We start from the raw sequence: 20,084 nt of genomic DNA on the forward strand, positions 1-20,084 counted from the left end.
CGTGATTGATGCGCCCGGTGTGACCCAAGCGAGGTGGCAAGGTTTCCCTTGCAGAACCGTTTCGCCCCTTCTGTTTTCCATCCCGACGTGCTGTTTGTATAGGTTGAGCTGTGACCCCAAAAGGTGTCTTGGGGTTTTTAGTGCCCAGCTTGAGACCGAAGGGTTTGGAACATCCAGCCTCAGCAAATTACAAAGCGTCTTAAATGAGGCACTCAAAAATGAAAGAAGGCCCAGGTAGGTGTTGGCTATTGAAAGTCCGTGAAGTTAGACGAACTGTAAGGGATGTAAATGTGGGGAGGTCCAGCTACCATTTTCATTCGGATTGCTGGAAACGCTTTAGCCAAAAGCAGAGACATTCCTTTTTCCAGACATTCCCGTAGTAGTTGAATTGCACAGATGAAGGCATTTATGGGATAGAAATACAGAAGGTGACAGAACCCGAGGCCTTACTCTCTGCTTTATTACTCTGCTTGTATGCCATGTAAAAAAGTCCACTAGAGTGGGAATGCAGTTCAGGTGACCGTAAAACAGTGTGCGCAGGATTTCAGGGTCAATACACAGGTTTTCATGGTGGCATTGCGCCCTCCCTTTCAGTCTGTATTTTTTTTAAGTTCTAGTAGAACTTCTGAATTCTAGGAGAAAAATCTGAAAGTCTGAAATTGCCCATTGCTGCGTACAAGGCAGCCGATACATCCTGATTCTGGGTCAGACAGTAACATGTGCCTATCTGCCATGTACCTCTCTGCGTACAGCGTGTCTGAACAGCCCTGGCGTTGGTGGTGAACTGTGTACAAGGGAACAAGAGGCAAAACAGAAACATTTTTCATGCTGGGGGCGTCAGAGCCACATGGAGTTTGTACGAGTTAAACACTGTCTTGTCTGTGATTGTACAAAAAGAATATGTCTGCAAGCGGAGCTCTCTTGTTCTCCAGGATGATTTCACTTACTTGCGTTTTTACTTCTAGTTCTTTTTCTGGTTAACAGTTTGAAGCATTTTTCCATTTAGCAGATTGTTAGGCTCACCCAACCATTGTGTCTGCCATGTGGAGGAACTTAGGCAGGGGTTTAGACTAGGGTTAATATATTTTATTACATCAGCCAGCAGAAGCAGGGCTTGTGTTCTTGAAATTTCTCTCTTTCCAGCTGCATCACGTGTTCAAGATAGTATCTTTCTTTACAACATTATCTCAGTGATAGCCCTGGACCGTCACAGCTGCGATAAGACTATTATGTAATGTGATGATCTCACTCCTTTCAGATAATACTTCATTTCTGACAATGTTTCTGATTACTTATCTTGGTGACTTTCGCTGTAAAACATTTTGCACGAGTCTTCTCTTGCTTGTCCTTTCAGATTCTGCGGTGGCTTAATCAAAGACATAAAGAGGAAAGCACCATTCTTCGCCAGCGACTTCTACGACGCTTTAAATATTCAAGCCCTTTCAGCCATTCTTTTCATCTACCTGGCCACAGTGACCAACGCTATCACTTTTGGAGGATTGCTTGGTGACGCAACGGAAAACATGCAGGTTAGCAAGAACTTTCAGAAGCAACAAATACGTCATTTGCCTTTTGCTGTCTACAGTCAGAGGGGTGTTCGGCCACCAGCAAAGCTTGAATTCTGGGTACAATTAATAGAGGTATCCTGTGTTTCCACTGAAAGTTGGCTTGCTTTCTCTGCTGTTGGACGGCTGTCCTTCGAAAAATTGTACAAGCAGTTACCTTAAATGGTGTTTGAAAGATGGCCAGGAGACAGAGAAGGTCCTTGGTCCTTCCATATAGAGAAGTTCCTCTGATCTACTCTCTGTGTTTGCGTCTCGGTTGTACCGTTTCAGTCCAATTAATTTTACTAAGTCTGATTCAGACTTTCCATGTCATCAGAGCATAGCACTGTATCCTCTGCGTGACTCTTGGAATCCCTGGCCTTCTGCCTCTCTGGTGAAAAGAAAATCCTAAGATTCATAGGAAAGCGAGTAAATTAGGACATGTAACACAGGAGAAAAATGTGAGTTCTTCAGAAAGATGAATTTCGTAGTAGTGGAAGTGCAGATCCTGGGAACCTATTACATATCCAGAGACAGGCTGGATCAGCGGTGAAGACAAAAGTAGGGGCTTCAAAGGATGGCTCAGTTTTAGGTGAAGCCTAAAGGGAAAGGGATTCTGTATTAACACTGGTGTAGGTCCTTCGTGTTTGACTGGAGCAGAATTACGCTCTAGCAGTGCGCTTTAGTATTCCTTTGGCTTTCTGAAGAGGAAGAAAACATAGGAGGCTATATTTAGATAGATTCAGTGCAGCCACGTTGAATCTCCTAACAATAATTAAGCTCATAGTGACAATGACTGAATTATTAATTTACGCAGGTTTAATTAAACCAAACATAGAAAAAGGGGGCACCTATCCAGAGCTCTGCACTTCCCTATGATAAATTACAGGCTAGAGTAAGATTCAGTAGCTGGTGGAGTGCCAAACTTCTCTCTCCCCTGTACAAATACAGCTTACCTCTTCCGAAACTCAGGTCCGCAGCAGTCGTGCGAACAAATGCGTGATGTGCAACATTAATAAGAAATAATAGCAAATGGAAGTAGAGAATGGCAAGGCCTTCAGGATCCCCCAGTGAGCATCACTCTTCTGTCACTGAGTAGCAGAGCAAAGTCTGTCTGCTCTGCGTCTGTACGAGGTACAGTTGTTAAAGTAGGGGAAGGAAGGGGAAGTGTTACCTGATTCCAAATTTAATGCACATAATCATGTTATTGTGTCCAAAAGTCTTTTCTGTTACCTTTGTGTCCCATGAATGTTTATTATCAAGTAGCAAAATATTTTTTTGCCACTGAAACTGATGGTATACTTTCTTAACGCTCACAGAAAAAAAAAAAAAAAAAAATCATAGTTTTTTTAAAAAGAAGCACCTTGCATTTCAGGAAGTTGGAAAATACGCCATTCACCCGACAAACGGCAGAACTGCTGCCCCGTTAAGCAGTGACAGTCCCGTTGCTTGCACTTGGTCGTATAGTTGGAGTAAGACACACGCATTTGCTGTCTCTTGCTTTGGCTGCTGGATTGTCAGCAGGGGCTCTGCAAGGGGAGGAGATCCCCACCTTCGGTCCCCGTCTCCAGCAGCGAAGGGACCAGCAGACTCAGTCTCCCGAGGAGACCTTTCGCTGGCATTGCCCCGTTTGCTTGGCGGCGTGGCCGCGCACGACCTTGACTCGTTCATAGTTTGCAGCCGTTCTTTGCCGGTGCCCCTCTTTTCCTCGGGAGGCTTTCTGCTGCCAGGCTCCACAGCGTACACCAGGGAAGGAGAGGGGTGATAAAAGAAGGTAGGCATCCAGGAGAAGAGCCGATAATCCCGGTGCTCCTGGGGGACCCCTCTGCTGCCTTCCGCCTGCCAGGGATTGATGTATAAATGTGTTTTGTTTAATACCTCTCACGCTGGGGTGAGGTTATTCTTCCAAGAACCTCACGAATCTTCTCGGTGGGATTATATTTGAGTGTGCAGCCTTCCTCTGATTTCAAATGGTATTCATTTGTTGAACGTGACAGTCTCATTTCACCAAAGTATGTCTGAGACTGTGAGCTGCATGGAAGGATAGACACATTGGGAGGGGGAAGGGTAGAAGGAAGAGAAAACACAGGTTGCCTTTAGTACGTCATTTTCTCTGCAGTAGATAAAACCCAGTCTGAGTTTTCCTATTGCTCGGAGTAGAAAAAAGTCCCTAGAAAGACAAAAGCTGCAGGAACAGTCTGTTTTGAGCTCAGTGATTTATCCTCCGTGTTGAAAAGGGAAACCATTGATGCTCTGCAGTTAAGAATACTGCTTCGGTAACGGGGAAGCTCCGCAGCAAATACAAACACAGCGTGGCCCTTAATGACAAAAACTCCAGGAGCAGCAGGAGGAACCAACGCACGAGTCCTGTCGAAGGCTTTGTCCCTTGCTCCTCAGGGGTTTGTGCTCAGTGAGGAGGGAGTTGGGGCTGTAGCCAGAGAGGAGCACTGGCAGCAAGGAGGGGGTGTCTGTGGACGTGCCCCCCGGCCGCCCGCTCCCCACAGCCATTTTGCTGTTAAACTTCAATTCACAGAAGTGGAGCAAAGTGCAGGAAAATCATCGCTGAGCTGCTAGAAAAACCAAACGCCTACAGTCGGTCCATAACATAGCCAAGGCTCAGTGCAGGAGAACATTGTCTATTATTTCCTAATTTGTGCGCTTTGACATTTACTTGCTTCTCACATACGATGACCAGTTCAATTTACCGGGTTTTATTTACGTACTGGTTTAAAATTGAAGTACCAACCGTTTTTCTGAACAGTTCACTGGTGGATCAGAGGTTTAGAGAGTTTGGGCGCAACTGGCTTTTCTTTTGCCATCTCCCTTCAACAAACCTTTATTGACCGTCCTTGTTTGAAAAGGCATTGGGTCTCTTGGCTGCTGTGGGAGCCTGGAAAGGGTTTTGACTGCAGGTTTTCAACAGAACAGCAAAACTGTGCGTTCTTCGTGCTCAAATGCCCCTGTATCATCAGAGCCGGAGTGAAGCGTCCCAGGGCACCCAGTTCAAGTTGTTCCTCCAGGGAGCTGGTCAGTGCAGGTTCACGTCAAGGGTTGTTCAAACCATTGCGCATTCCTGCAGCAGGGAAGAGTTTGGAAGTGTAGTTTTCTGTAAGACATCTCGGAACATGAGCTGCACTGGATCTTTATGCTCAGAAATGCGAGGGAACGTTACGCCAGCTTCGACAGCTGAGGAGCAGCACCTAGAAGTTTTCCCCCAGACATTTTTCCTCATAGAAAACAGTGGTTTTGGGGCTACCACATCACAGTTCGTGCTTCTTGTTCCTTGTAAACAATTATGTGACTGCTGCTGGGTCAGGCACTAAAAATCGCCTGTCCCGTGCTGCCTGCCCCGGTTCAGAGAGCCTGACACGGCCAACGCTTCTTTACAAGCTCCCTTCAGAGTTTTATGTTTCTGAGAAAAGGCACTATTCTTAGCTACAGACACGTGGAAGAATGCAGGGAAAAGAGATTCCAGATGCGCTGGCCGCGAGGGCCCTCTCCGTGAGTAATGCGGGAGGAGCGAAGGGGATCAGCTGCGCGAATGCCGTTCCTTGCCCCGAGAGCAGTTGTCTCGTCCTCGCAAGTCCCCCGAAGGCAGAAAGCGAAGGCTCGTAGGCTGCCGTCCATGCCCCCCGTAAAAACCCGCGCAATCCTCGCGTCCCAGCAAGCAGATCTCCCTTGCCCCCATCCCTGCAAGGGCTGGGGCTGTTAGCGTTGGGCATCGCCAGTGGCACTTAGAAATGGAAAGGACCACGGCTGTCGCCTCCTGCCAAGGCGAGGTTGCTTCTGTCCGCTCCACAGCAGCTTGTCTAGATTGACGAGTGACTGAGCGTGTGTCAGGAACAGGCGGCTTTTACACCTTCCTCACCTTTTGCTTCCCTGCACGGCTCTCACGCTGCTGCTTTAATCACCCAGCAATAACAGTGCTTGACCGCTGGTGTTTTGAGATCATGTTTGTGGCCAGAAAAATAGTTTATGACTGCTGTAGAGAAAGTTCTGCTAGTAATTTAGTAGATGAAAAAAAGATCTGGTCTACATAGTAACGTACTAGTTTGACATATGATAGTGTGAATATACTTTCCTCAGTGTAAACAGTAACTTGGGTCTTTCCAAGAAAGAGAGCCACGAAACTTAATTTAAATTCTTTGCGTTACCACTGATAAGTCAGAAAAACTGCAGCCCCAACCCTGCGGTTTGTCATGGATGGAAAGAAGGATATGCATGTGCCGTTAATTGCTGGTTGCTCAGCATGTGCAGTATTAATGAGGCTGCTGATTCAGATCCAGCTACAACGAAGCACATAAGCCTAGGCCTAAATCTGCCCCTGGCTGTTGGGTAAGTATTCCTGGAGAGGGTGATGCTGACGGCTGCACGTCTTATTCAGCAGAAGATGATGCTCTTGTTGTTCCTTTAAAACTCAGTTGAGTGTAAACAGATCAGTTTGCATAAGAGCAAGGTCCAGCGCATTCTGCCGTTTTTGTAGAAGGGTGCACGCTCAGACAATAATCTCATTTTATTGCCATTTATATTTCACCCACAGTTTGCATTTTAAAAGTAGATATTGTCCAGCTATAGTTGGACCTGAAAATCCAAGAATGCATCAAGCATGCTCTTTTATCCTTCTCCAGTGAAGCTGCTTTGCTGCACATGCCAAAGGTAATTGTAGAGCCCATTAAATACGGAATTTATTACTTGCTGGTGACATGTGATGAACTTGGGTCTCAACGCATGACTGCTGGATGAAGTAGCCTTGTTTGGTTTGTGTCTCACTTAGTAAAACAGTTACTTGAAAGAGAGGCATCTTGTTTATCTAGAAAGTGTCTGCTCAATTGGAGAAAGAAAAAAGCGCACCCTCCATTGTCCCGGAGGACGTTATCAGCGCTGTCCTCTAGCCATGCTCTGCCGCGTCTGCCTGAAACGCCCTGCGAACGTCTGTCTTTACCGTCAAAGATGTGGGAGATGTTCAAGGAGTTCTCAAATCCTTTAAGTGATCTTTGAAAACACACTCCTCCCCTTGTCCAATATAAAATACAATATAGTGTTATTAAACTCCGGGCCTCAGAAATAACAAGGGGGGGGTTGCTGGTTATCCTGAGTAACTGCGTGGGACAAACACATCTTTGGGTGGACCTGCAGGAGAGGGCAGAAGATGGTCTGCCCTTAGTCTTGGACGTATCAACATACGGCACGCGACCGGTCGCTGATGTAACGACTCATTTTCTTGCAGCAGTGTTAACAGAAAGAGTTATTCAGTAAAACTCACTTCTCTCCTGTGTCTACCGCAGGGCGTGTTGGAGAGCTTTCTGGGCACAGCAGTCACCGGCGCGATATTTTGCCTTTTTGCTGGTCAGCCACTCACAATTTTGAGCAGCACAGGACCTGTCCTTGTCTTTGAACGGCTTCTCTTTAATTTCAGCAAGTAAGTACCAGGGTGGAGGAGGGAGGAGGGGAGGAATGTCTCACACTAATGAAATACTAGCTAGGGAATGAGATGGCTAGCGGTGGGGAAGGAGGGGATTTAGTGCATGAAAAGAAACATCTCTTTGTTCCTCGTTGAGACTGCAGTACAATCACATCGGGGATTTTCACAGGCACGCATGTCCCAGAGCGCTGCCCGGTGTGTGGGTGCGCATCTCCTTGGGGCCTCTTGGAAATTCTTGGCCAAATCTGTCCTCGGTGGGAAGTTTGCACTAGTTACGTTCGGTGTGCTGTTCCTCCCCAGCTGCTGCATGTGTTTCCCCGGCTGGTGTGTGTTTCCCGTAGGAGCAAAGAAAGGAATCCAGCTCTCGGTGATTTCACTAACAAAATCCCGCAGGTCTCAGGGTTACCAAAAATTTGTCCTTAAATCGGTACTCGTTTGAAATAATCGCTATTACTTATAAAAGCAAAAGTACCTGTGACAGAAGCAGCTGTCGATCTGTGTTTGTCCCCAGAATTCCTCGGTGGAGCTTTCCTGCATTAAATGCTCTTGGTTTTTTTTCCTTTTAACTGGTATAAAGAGGTTCTGCTCTCTCCCCACCTCGTTAACGTTGATGCAGTGATGATAGCTGACACCCAGAGCTAAAGGGAGCCCGTTTTGTTAGGTGTTCTCAATTACTATTCCCACATCTGCAATGCTGGCAAAATATATAATGAGTATCCCTAAAGGAATCAGCATATTCATTGGTAATTTTACATGTATATTCATTGCTGGTTTTACATGTAGGACTACTGGTACTTTGCACAGTGTTTTGCAAGCTGATCGTTTTAGGTTGTACAGAACATGCCGCAAATCACTTGTAGCCCTCCTTTCCCCCGTCAGGGAGTGTTCACAGCCTTGCAAGTTGTGGGAGACTTGTGTTTCGGTACACAAAACCAAGAGCTTTTGGAGTTAAGGCATTACTAGGCTTTCTTTCAAAAGCAGTCGCCTGTGATGTGGAACAGCTCTTTGGCTGTTGGTGGTTATTTTTAGAAAAGGTCTCTTGAATTATTAAGCTGAACGTGGCTGCAGGTTGCAGTAAGGCAGGAGAGATGGTGTATGTGTGGTTCTTTAATTGTGTCTCCTTCCTCATTATATTGCACCTCCTTGAGTAGTTCCTCAGAAATAATCGAGAGCATATAATCATGTCTTCCCTGTGAATACCCTACATGTTGGAGAAGTCTTTTGAGGTACAGAGCTTCTGCTAAGGCAGACGGTATATTTACATGTGATACACAGTGCTACACTGGACTCTTTTGGAGGGAGATGATTTCACTTGGTTACTTAACTCACTCGCTAATACTTGTGGCAGCGTGCGCTGTGTCTGTGAAAATAGCGCAGGGCAGGATGAAACGGGCAGGGTCTGATTCTCCTGCTGCGTTGCCGAAGTCAGTGTTATTTTATAACCGGTACTGTTGGGTTTGAAGCCCGAATGGCCTCACGGCACGCTCTGACTGCTGTTAGACAGAGCCGTGTTCGTGCCAAGCTGGGGAGAAGTTTGTCCTGGAGTCGAGGATGCCATGGAGAGACGACCCGCACCTTCAAATGCAATGCAGTCCCCTCCTGGGAGACCTGGCCCTGGGAGATGGACTCTGAGCCTGTCTCTTCCCCCCACTGGAGCATAGGCAGGGAGGGCTGGAGGCTAGAAAAAATGGACAGAAAATTAGACTAGCCCGGGGAGGGAGACTGGAAGCTGCTGACTGGCGAGAGCTCTGCAGCAGAGCAAGAGGGAGGGCACCTTTCTTTTCTTTCTTCGACTGGAATAAACGAACAAAACCAGGAATAGACATGCTATAGCTGTTTGCATCTGGCGGGCAGGTCAAAGCCCAGGTGCAGCACGCGGAAGGAAAAAAGCAAGGTGGAAAAACACTTTGTACGGTTTTGGGAGGGAGAAGGTGGTTATTTTTAACCCGAGGAGGAGGTGGTGGTTATAAAAGCTATTGTCCTAACAACCTGCTGGAGCAGAATGGCAGGATTTTTCGAGGGAGTCTTTCTCACAAGGAAATTGGAATCAAGTACTGTGATTTTTCAATAATGCGTTTGTGGTTGTTCATATTCACAACACCCTGTTCCCTGCTGGGAGCAAAATTAGAAAGACTTCCCATCTACCGATTCATTTAAAGTTTGACTCTGTGCATGTGTGTATGGAGAGACACCTAAAAAAGCCTTGCGTACCCAGCCGCGCATCTAGCTTTGGGTGCCTGCAGGAGCGGCGTTCGCCGCCTTGCCGGCAGAGAGGGTCGATGCTGCAGGATGCCCCGGGTCAACTCGCATCCCGGCCGGTGAGCTCTGCTGCCGTGCAGAGTCTCTCCAATGCCTGTTGTGAAATAAGTCTGGGTTTCCAAGCTGGAAGCAGCGGGAAGCGAGGCACCGGGCTCCCCGGGAAATCAGGACCCCAGCCCTTCTGCCTTCAGCCGCAGAAGCAGGCTGTTGGGAAAAAGCTTCCCCTCCAGAGACCTCGGAAAGAAAATTAATCACAGCAAAAGTACTTAGCCTGTTGTATTGTGTATGCGAAATGTCCTGTGCTTTTTCATTTGTTCTGTGAGCTTCAGAAGTGCTGCAGGACTTTGAGGGGTAAAAAAAAAAAATAGTTTAAAACCTTTTGAAGTTCTTCAATGGTGTGCAGTCAGGATGCCATCTGGGCTTCTGCCAGACGTCTTCTCCACACTCGGTCAGATGGATGGCAGCTCCTGCTCTCTGAGGCACTGACTCCGGATATTTCAGGGAGCTGTCGCTGGGGTCTTTTATTATTTACTTTTTTTCCCTTCTCTTTTTCTAAATCATGACTTTGTTTCTTCCTTGCTCCTTACCCCTCTTCCAGGTCAGAGTCTCAGTGTGGGACGGCTGCAGCCCTCCCTGAGATGTTTACCCACAATAAGGAGAAAGCCTCACAGAGGCTTGGTTTGAATACAGATGCCCAATGCTGTCTGAGCCTACCTGACATCCAACCCAGGATCCTTACAGAAATGCATGACACCGCCCAGCAGCAAGCCTTTAACTGGCACCCTGCCTGGCCTGCAGCCTTTTCTCCCGTTTTACAATCACAAGGTTGTAGCTCGCCCCGTTGAGGTGCTCTTTTGTTCTCTACTCTGCAGTTTTACCCCACGCGCTAGAAAATTGCCCTCGAGCCCCGCTGTCGGCCAGGATTTCTGCTGGTGGCGGGGTGGGTGCCTGGGGCACGCCGCGCAAAACTGCCGCAAAGTTTGCCGGCTGCGGGTGAGTGCCGACAAAGGGTAGAGGCGTGGAACGGCACACGGTGTCTACCGGGAAATAGCGTGTGAAAACAGGTACGTGGGAGACGCAAGGGCGTTTTTTCACCATTACTGCACAGGGTTTGAGGGAGTCCATCTGCAGCGGGGACCTGGGTAAACGGAGGCACCAGCCTGTAGCCAGCTCCGAAGGTGTCTGGTTTTGCCAGGTTGGAAGCACCCTACCAAGTGTTTTGTTGCTGAGCTAAAATCGCCCCTGGCTGCAGGAGCTAAGCCCTCTCCGAGGCACCCGCAGTTCTCTGGAGGAGCCGATGCCGACCCACAGACAGGCCTGGAGGGACTGCGCTGCGGGGCAGTCCGGCGATCGCCTTCTGCCTCGTGCCTTGGCGAGGGACTCGAAGATGCTTTTCTGCTATCATGTTGTAGAGCTGTGGGTGGTTATCGGGTGTAGCCTGCATTTCTGAGGTGTCTTGAAGATGGCTTTTGCTGCTTTTTATATAAAGGCAGGCTCGCAGGGAGAGACATTCAGGTTTTCTTACAACATTTGATGTAGTTGGGGGAAGGAAAGGATAAAGTCCCGGGCCCCGTCGTCCCCCCCAGAGCTTTCTGACGCTGTTAACAAGACTTTGCGCTGAGACTTTCTGCAGAAACTGCCCTTCCTCCTCTGTCCTTCCAGCACCGCAGGGCTCCTGGCTTCCAGGGAAGACCGGCTGGCTGGGGCTGCCAGCCCCACCACCTCCTGCTCCCTTCCCCAGAGCAGGCAGGAACCTCCTTGGCAGGGCCTTCTCTGCTCTGGTGTTTGCTTTTCGCATTTGTTCGGTCCTAAAAGCCTGCCTTTGGACTCTGCCTCGAGCAGCAAACAAGGGGCAAACAAACTTCCCGGGAAGGAACGATGCGGTTCACTCCACTGTTCACAGCCTGGCACCAGGGTTTGTCATCCTGTGCTCTGTACTTCGTGGTCTTCTCCTGCTGATATTTTGGTTTCTGCAGATAGCGCAAGGGCCTGAGAGATGGAAATGCAGGCTCCTGAGTGTGAGGCTGGGCAGGAGATGGCTTTTCTGAAGGAGGTTTGTAGGCTGTGGTTACGTCTTCAGCTGGTGGAAAGCTGTCGGCGTTGAGCTGCTCTTGGTCCGCACAGCTGGAGGTTTGGGCCTTTGCAGCTGTGTGCCTGTTTGCCAAGGGAGGATTTTTACTGGGAAGCCTAGAAAAACCTTGAATTCATTGGTAACATTTATTAGTGGAGGCTAATAAAGCCGTAAGCAAAGACTGATCACTTCTGCATGCTTTTCTGCCACCTTGGCTATTAAGCGGCACCACATACATTTATGGAGTTGGCTGGCTGAAAACTTAGCTTAGCCCTTGGGAACACTCTTGTTCAGTCTAAATGAGCACAGGTCCCAGAGGCTGTGCGTTCACCACTTCTCACCAGGAAGTCACGATCCTGCGTGGATTTATCTAACCCAAATATTTTCCCTTCCTGCCCCCGCCCACCCCGTCTTGTTGCAGAGACAACGATTTTGACTACCTGGAGTTTCGTCTCTGGATTGGCCTTTGGTCAGCCTTCCAGTGTCTCATTCTCGTCGCTACCGATGCCAGCTTCCTGGTCAAGTACTTCACCCGCTTCACCGAAGAAGGTTTTTCCTCCCTTATTAGCTTCATCTTCATTTATGATGCTTTCAAGAAGATGATCAAGCTGGCAGATCATTACCCCATCAACTCCGAGTTCAAGGTGGACTATATCACACATTACTCTTGTGCCTGTGAACCATTTGATCCAGGTAAGAGAATGTTTAATTAGCTCTCCATTTTGCAGTTAGGAGATTGCATTTGCTTTCTTTTTCTCTTGGGCTGCAGTCCAGTTAATAAACAGGTAGATTCATCTTTCTTTATCAGTTGTCTTCAGATATCATGTCTTAGCCTTATTTTGAAGGTGAGGGGTGAATTTCACTCTACGTGCCAACCAGAATATCTTTATAGCCGACCTTCCTGGGACTCCTCATGTGAGCATCGTTACCAGTGGAGAAGCTGTCTCCGTACCCTTGTCTCCTTGCATCCCTGTGGCTTTTAATTCTGAACGGCATTCCTCTGAGAAGTCTGTGAAGGGGCAGAAGTGGAGGTCAGGTCACTGCCATGGTGCTCAGGTCACTCCTGGTATCCACTGTGCCATTTTGTCAAGTGCAGGAGCTGGGTTTATTCAGGGCGTTACCCAAACATGGGTGGTTTTCCACCTCCTGGCTGCGTGTATGAGTGGGAAAGCACAAACAGGTCCTCGCTGGAGCGGAAGGCAAGTATATCCAACAGTTCAGCCTATCGCTAGAGCGTGGGCTGCAAGGCAGGTATAGCCAGCATACGTATAGATCTGGCAACACAGCCGGGAACAAAAGGTTACAAAACCCAAATCCAAACAGAAGTATGCTGGCTCGTACCATTAGGTAAGCTGTGACCACTCCTAGGATCCTTCAGACAATGAGGAGTGAGCAAGAAACTTGGTTTGTGCTCAAAGTAAACTTCAGGTTATCTCAACGAACCTGTCAAACAGGAAAAGCTTCTGGTTGCTCCTAGCTGCCTCTGTGCAAAAGGTGTTGGGAACTGGGTCCCTAGGAACCGTGTACTTACGTTAGCTATTAAATGTAGGCTCTCTGCAAGCCCTTGGATGTTGGTCTAGTTCTGCTTCCATTCGAATGGCACATAAGTGGCCTTATTCTCCACGTCCTGCATTTTTTTAAAGCCCTATATAAGATGGCAAAGTAGAGGCAGAATATGCCTTCTTGTGTTTCTAGGATATTTGCTAGCTGCTCAACGTGGTGTCAGTGACCAGGGGGGCTCAGGGAAAGGGGGAATTGTGCCCCAGCAGCTGGGTGGGCTCTTTGGCTCTTGGGTGAACACACTGAGGAGGATGGCACAGCGTAAGATAAGCGAGGAGATCTGAACTTAACCCAAAGCAAGGTGCAATCCCAGCGGTGGAGTGTGAATGTCTTTGAAACACAGCTCAAGACTGTAAGGTCTTTCAGCAGCAGCTTTTGTAAGCAGATACCAACAGAGCATTAGGACATCAATTATCCTTTATGCTAACATTTCCTCCCTGAAAGTTCGCAAGCTTTCTCTCGTGCATCAGGAAATGGAATAAAAATGCACGTGGCAGATTAGCAAAAGGGGGTGCCTGCTTCTAGGAAACAGCGTAATGCAGTAGCAGGTGCTTTCTTGCCAGTGATTTTCCTCTAGTGCAGATAATGTCTGCTGCTGTCGGGATATTGCAAGCAGTGGTTGATAAGCTGTCAGGGGTTGTGCTGGAGAGGGGAGCAGCTTTATTTGCTTTTGTCCAAAGTAAGTGCAGGTAAAGCTTTATTGATTTTTGTCAAGCCACAGGTGAAGCCGGCTCTTCTTCCCTCATGCTCTGATTCAGGCTTTTTACTGTTGGTTTTAATCTCTGTCTCTCGACGATTTGGCTCCAGAGTTTTTGCATCAGCCCTTAGCTTGCATTGCTGGGTTTCCGCAGTGGGCTCTGCCCGCGCTCCCACTCGCAGGGGCCTCAGAAAGCCAGGGAGCAGCGTCTCGCCAGCCCCACCACGCTTTCTGCAGGACCTTAAAACAATGCCTTTGAAATCACCAACAGGATCTGTGTATGCTCCGGCAGTAATTACTGAGTATGTCCTGCGGGGACTTCGCTTTGATCCTTGCACCTCTAATCTGCGTCTCTGAGCGAACACGCACCGTTTTATAATGTGGGTCAAGAAGTTAAAAGGCAAAACCAACAGCCGAAGCCACGCTCCGTCCACTTTTGGGAGCAATAGCTTCCACGTAGCAACTGTTTAGCCAAAAGCGAAGCATCAGGAGAGCGTGCCGGAATGCCGAGGGGCTCCACAGCCGCAGCGGAGGGGGCTGGGGGTCTAGGAGATTGCACCTTGCTGCTCTCTGCTCCGTGCAGTTTTTGGGTACTGACGTGACAGTGCGAAGACCCTTGTCGATCCGGCCGCCTTGCATGTTTCTGCTCAGAGGGGACAAGGTGCTCCATCCAAAAGGCCTTTTACCTCATCTGTCAAGCCTACCAAGAGGGTTTGGGCATGATTGGAGATGCTAAAAAAACCCATAAAGCACCCTAAGAGAGACATTTATTGCCTCTTCTCAAACTTTGACCTCTCGAGAAGAGGACTGCATGGTTTCACAGGCTCAGCTCCGTCCTCGCAGCACGGCTTGCAGCTTGGCACAGTTTCGGCGCTCAGGCGTTGCCCTCAGGGTTGAGGAGCAGGCTGCCCCGCACGGACCTTCCCAAAGAGATCCCTGCCGTCGCGAGGAAGATGCCGGTGGCAACATCTGCAGTAACGGCACGATCCGTGAGATCCTCCTTGTCAAGGGCCCCGGAAAGATTGCCTACGTATAAAGATGTCCTACTACTTATTTAGACCCTAGTGTGACTTCAGTAGTATAAAAGACAAATGCACATACTTGTTCTCCAGCTAAACGAATGCGAGCTACACAGTATTTTAACACCACTTAAATATTCTTATCAGACGTGAAAGTACATGCAAAACCTAAATAAAACATGAGGACATAGTTGACAAGCCTATATTCAGGAAGGATTGCCTTTCTAAATGAAATTTCAAATAAATGATTTCTAATCCCATGAAAACAAAAGGAAAACATGTATCATCGTCACAGTGAATGCTGCCCCTTTTTCCAAAGAAATCATCTCCATCCTGCTGATTTCAGTTACTCTTTATCTTTCGGTTTTTTAACTCAAAAAATGTGTTTGTGCTAGATTCTGAAATGCATTTTGATTTTCTGGATATCTTTGGGGTTGTGCATTAATTTTAAATTAATAACTAGGAGTGGTCTGTGGATATTTATTTTAATGCAGAATTTATTAGAAAAATACTGCAAAATCATGAAATATTATGTTATCTGTCTGGTTTTCCGTAATTTTTTTTTTTTTACAATGAGCTCTAAAAAAACCCCAGTTAGGTTTGAATTATGTTTCTCGTAGCCTTTGCTTTCCATTTTTTAAGTGATTGATGCTTTTGAGTCACTCTGAAACAATACTTTTGACTCGCTTTACTCGAGCAAACAGTTTGATGGAGTTAACAAGTGATTTAATAGTTGAAATTCGCTTTCCTTCCTAGCCGTTTCGGCACCACGCTCACGGTATTCCTTTTTCTGTCCTCTCTTGCAGTTAATAGCTCGTTATTTAACAGGACAGCGGTGCCGTCAGCTGATGAGTCGCTCTATTCCTCTACTGAGATGGTAAGTGCCCTTTGCGAGAGCGGGGATTATATGGTCTCTGAAGTCTGCAAGTGCCGTGTGTTTCTGCTGGGCCATGCCAATAGATCGGGAATTGGTCTCATGAAGAAAACCCTCGTGCTGACGCTTCCCCGTTGCCCGTGACACTGCTCCTCTTGGCATGCTTACTTGATCCTCCAAGGATTTCTTGTCGTACTGCGTACACAATACCGAGTGCGCAATTTGATGATATTAATTACTTCCTAATAGCGGCCACTTCCTTGCAGTCTGATCTCTGTGCGTTGTCAGGATGCAAATGGTTCTCCCGGGGGATTAGTCAGATCCTTGTGTCCAGGACTGTAATGGTAGGAGTGTTGCGGCCAGCCCTTCCTTTGGAAGGTCCTGTTTCCATCCCATTCTTTGGGTTTTCTGCGGCTAACCCTGGCTTTTCCACATTTCACTCCGGTGGTGAGCTTTGGACAATGAGGAGAAAGAATTGGAGCTTGATGGGGTCACATACCTTTGTGTTTGATGAAGGGGAAGTAAGTTGAGACACAGAGGAAAAACTTTCTCCTGAAGAACACAGATCCCACCCATCCGTGTTTCTTTTCACGTGGTGGCCACTCTTGTGTGCCGTCAGGTGGCCCAGCAGAAAGGGAATGGTTTCTGAGCTGGGCACACTGTCTGCGGGCACGAGGAGCGCGAGGCACGAACCCGAAGGCAAAAGCATTGCCCAAAGTCCCCGAGGGGGTCGGTCGCAAGCTGGAGAAATAGAAGCGAGGTTTTCTGATGGCCAGGCTGCACCTCGTGTGCCCTTCACTGCTCTTTGCCTTCTTCGCTGCCCCATCTCCGTCGGCTGGCCGCGGTCCCTGAGCGTCCAAGTTGGCTACCTCTGGAATGGCTGGGAATGAGGACCTCCTCTTTCGGCTGCCTGCCGCAGAAAATAACGCTCGGGGAAGGGATGAGCAGCCCCCAGCTCCGATACGATGCCGGCTGTCGGGACGCCTGCATCCACCCGTCAGGAGAAGAGTGCCCGTTGCCGCTTCTGTTCCATTAAGAACAACTCTTCTCGGGTTTTGTGGGTTTAAGCATTTGATTGTCAGTCTCGGGAGAGGGGAGGCATGCGTAAAAGGAAGGCAAAGAACTGAACTGAGGCCTGGAGATGTGAAAACAACCCAACGAGTCACATTTCCAGGCTGTCCTTTCTTGGAACAGTCATCTCGGCATCTCAGCCCTCCTCCCCCAAAACCCTGCTTGGCAACAATGTGGAGCGTGTCTGGCAGACCGCAGCAGAGGTCAAAAAATCTCTGTCTTCTTTCCAAGGCCCAGACTGTCCTCAGTTCCCAGGTAATATCGTCCTGTGTCCAGGTTAAAATCTGTTCTGTCTGCACACAAGCACAGGGATTTTTAGCTTCTGCACCGTGCCTCCCTTTTCCTCCCAGTATTTTTCCTGATGCTCTGTCCCCGTTCCTGTCCTAGCCTGAGCAGCTTATGCACAGCTTTATGGAAATGTTCTCTTTTTTTCTGCAGTACAACACCACCGTTGACTGGTCATCTCTGACAACGAAGGAGTGCTTGAAATACGGAGGACAACTTGTGGGCAACAACTGCGAATATGTCCCTGACATCACCCTCATGTCTTTCATCCTCTTTTTTGGCACTTACACCTGCTCCATGGCCCTGAAGAAATTCAAGACCAGTCGCTATTTTCCAACCACTGTAAGTATCTCCTTTCACCCTAGCAGTCTGTTTCTTTGCTCTTTCAGAGTGCAAAGATCAGCCTTCCTTTTGGTATAGCTGTCACACACGCACAGGGAGAAATGCTTTGCAGGGAAGCCAGGTTGCATCGGTTGAGATAAAAGCATGCGACTGGTTAACCAAGTATGTCTGGGATGGCTTAGCTGTCATTCTCTCAGTGTTTCTGGAGGGCACGGGTAAGGCAGCAGAAGAGCCAAAGTGAGCCATAATCTGTTGTGGGGATGTGGCAGTGATTTTAAAGGTGCCAAAGACAACTCTTCCAAGCTGAGATACGCCACGATGTAGCTTATCAGCCTTAAGAAATCAGAAGAATCCTTCAGGCTTATATAGTTTCAGCTGGCCATTTTCGGTGCCAGATACACAGCTTAACGTGATGTACTGACTCTGTGGTAGGATGCGTGGCCGTTCTACAGAGGGCAAATGACCAAAAGGGGCTATTAATCATTATGTCAGAAGTCTCCCTGCTTATAGCCAGAGGGACTATTTGGGGAGGACAAAAGAAGCCCTTTGCTTTGTCACTGAGTAAAAGCGGGTCGGCGAGCTGTCTGCATAGAGCAGGAGAGCAGAGACACATCTTTGATGTTACCACGTAGCATTTGAAACACTCAGAAATCAATGCCAAAATGTTGAACTTGACTGCAGTTCACGCCCAGTCTACCTGTTACGGTAGGGACCTAAAGCAGAAATTCCCTTTCTTCTCTGAGGCTCAGGTGCAAAATAAGGATGACCTGAAAAACCTCTGCATTGATTTAAACAAGATTTTACTCAGATTTTGCCAACTTACATGCACCTCTCAGGTGCATCTGCTTGTTTTGTCTCCCCGACTAAAGTTACCACGACACGCGTGCGAGCTGGCGGTTTCCATGTGTACCAAAGCCACGTTTCTCTCCGAGACCTGCCCCCTGTTTTTGGCATTCTGACACATGGGGATTTATCCTGCATGGATGTTTACTGTTCTGCTGTGTTACAATTGAACCTCTATTATTTTTAATAAAAAGGAAACAAATTCCATCCAGGCTGGAATGCAGCTCAATTTCTCTGTAACCATGTGAACCCAGCAAACCTGGAAGGAACAACAGCTCTGAAAAGATCACGCAGTTACAGACAAGCACAGTGGGTCCTGCCCAGTTAAATTTTGGGGTCTGACCAGTGGCAGCTTTAGGTTGTCATATTCCAATGACTCCAGGAGAGTTGCACTCTTAGGACATATTGAGGTTTTAGCTGAGAAGCCTAGTTAGTTTTCCTGTCTGTTTAGGTTGATCTATTACTGGAACAGAAAACAATGTAATCTCTGCCAGTCATACAGAACATCTCCTCTGTCATAGAAGTTTGGGTCTTCCCATCTTCTAAAGGGAAGTTTGTGACTGTTTCCATCGTCTGGTGTAACATACCATTTCTTCCCTTCCCCTTTTTTTTTTTTTCAATCTGCATTGCAAAATCAGTTGTAGGAAAAGAATGGAGTCTGGGGATAACACAGTATTTTTTGTTAAAGCCACATACCTTAGGAATCCTGTGATAACATGAGAGGCTCGACTCAAAAAAGCAGTCTGTGGCTCTGCATAGAAAAACATGAATATGGGGACCCTAAAGAATCAGAAATCAGAAGGCAAACAGAAGGAGGCGATATTTTATATGTCTAAAAAAAGTCACTATTTTTTTAGGTTTATTTTTAAATGTTCAACGTCTGTTAATATTGGAAGCTGGTCCTGAAAAGTCTCTTCAGACACTGCCGCAGAGGAACTAGGTCTCCATACCAGCGGTTGTTGGCTGCTGTCAAACGTAACATCGGTGAGACTGCCTTGAAGAATTCATGTGGGAGTTTCTTACAAAAGCAGTTTTCTTTTTCCTTAGGCTTGTTTTTATACTTCCATTTAGGCTTAATTGTTTGGCTTTCAGACAACACAAGAAAGTACCAAGGCACATTTAGGCAAATGGCACCGGACATGACAATGCACACCTTCGTTTCTGTGAAAGGAGAAACGATGAGCTTGTATTGCCACCAGACGCAAGCCTGGAGAATCACATAGAAACTAAAGCATAGGTGAAATGGTGTTTCATAACGCTAACTACTGATATGATATCAACTTCTCTTTCAGGCCCGGAAACTCATCAGTGACTTTGCCATTATCTTGTCCATTTTGATTTTCTGTGGAATAGATGCCCTGGTAGGCGTGGACACACCAAAACTACTTGTGCCAAGTGAATTCAAGGTATGTCATCGTCAGCTTGTTTGGTAGCCTTTGGAAGAGGTTCCCTTTTCCACCCATCTGTCCTGTATAAAGTGACTTGTCCTCAAAACAGGAAAGTAGTCAGCGATCTGGAAAGGACCATTTTACTCAGATTACATCCTTTTTGTTAGCATCATTTTGGTCGGCTGACTGATCTCCTAAATCCTGCCTCCATACTTTGAACCTCTTGTTGCTGTTAGTGGGAAGGATGAAATTGTTGCAAACGTCAAGCGTCTCCCTGTAACCCCGTTGCTGGAAGTACAAATGTATTTAGGATGTCATCGCTCCTATATTGCGGCTCTAATGCAAGCTTTCTTTTCCTTGCCCTTCGAAGCCAACCAGTCCCGAGAGGGGTTGGTTTATCCCACCTTTTGGAGGGAACCCATGGTGGGTGTACCTGGCAGCAGCCATCCCTGCACTGCTGGTGACTATCCTCATCTTCATGGACCAGCAAATCACGGCCGTCATCGTCAACAGGAAGGAGCACAAGCTCAAGGTGGGTGTGCTTTGCGTCTTGCACACGTGCAGAGAGCTGCCCGGTGTTTTTTCTGTGCTAGAGGTGGAGGATGGCCTGTGGCAGCGTTGCCACCTCAGAAACGTCGCTGCTGGTGTTTAACAATATTTATTTTGTTAACTAGTGTAGAGGTTTTGCCAGGAAGGCCGCTGGTTCGGT

The 20,084-nt window shown here is 47.7% G+C and overlaps 1 protein-coding gene across 13 annotated transcripts in view; it reads left to right on the top strand.

The window, feature by feature from the left end:
• SLC4A4 (solute carrier family 4 member 4) overlaps window positions 1-20,084 on the top strand; it is a 237,912-nt gene that overhangs the window by 191,768 nt on the left and 26,060 nt on the right. For all 13 annotated transcript variants that reach the window (XM_030015345.2, XM_030015170.2, XM_030015257.2 and 10 more), the window contains 7 exons: window positions 1,355-1,529; window positions 6,830-6,963; window positions 11,718-11,989; window positions 15,379-15,449; window positions 16,956-17,144; window positions 19,280-19,393; window positions 19,746-19,907. In XM_030015345.2, the coding sequence (XP_029871205.1) occupies window positions 1,355-1,529; window positions 6,830-6,963; window positions 11,718-11,989; window positions 15,379-15,449; window positions 16,956-17,144; window positions 19,280-19,393; window positions 19,746-19,907 (1,117 nt within the window). The remainder of the gene's footprint in view (window positions 1-1,354; window positions 1,530-6,829; window positions 6,964-11,717; window positions 11,990-15,378; window positions 15,450-16,955; window positions 17,145-19,279; window positions 19,394-19,745; window positions 19,908-20,084) is intronic.

The sequence above is a fragment of the Aquila chrysaetos genome, chromosome 1, assembly GCF_900496995.4.
Source record: "Aquila chrysaetos chrysaetos chromosome 1, bAquChr1.4, whole genome shotgun sequence".
NCBI classification, from domain to species: Eukaryota; Metazoa; Chordata; class Aves; order Accipitriformes; family Accipitridae; genus Aquila; species Aquila chrysaetos.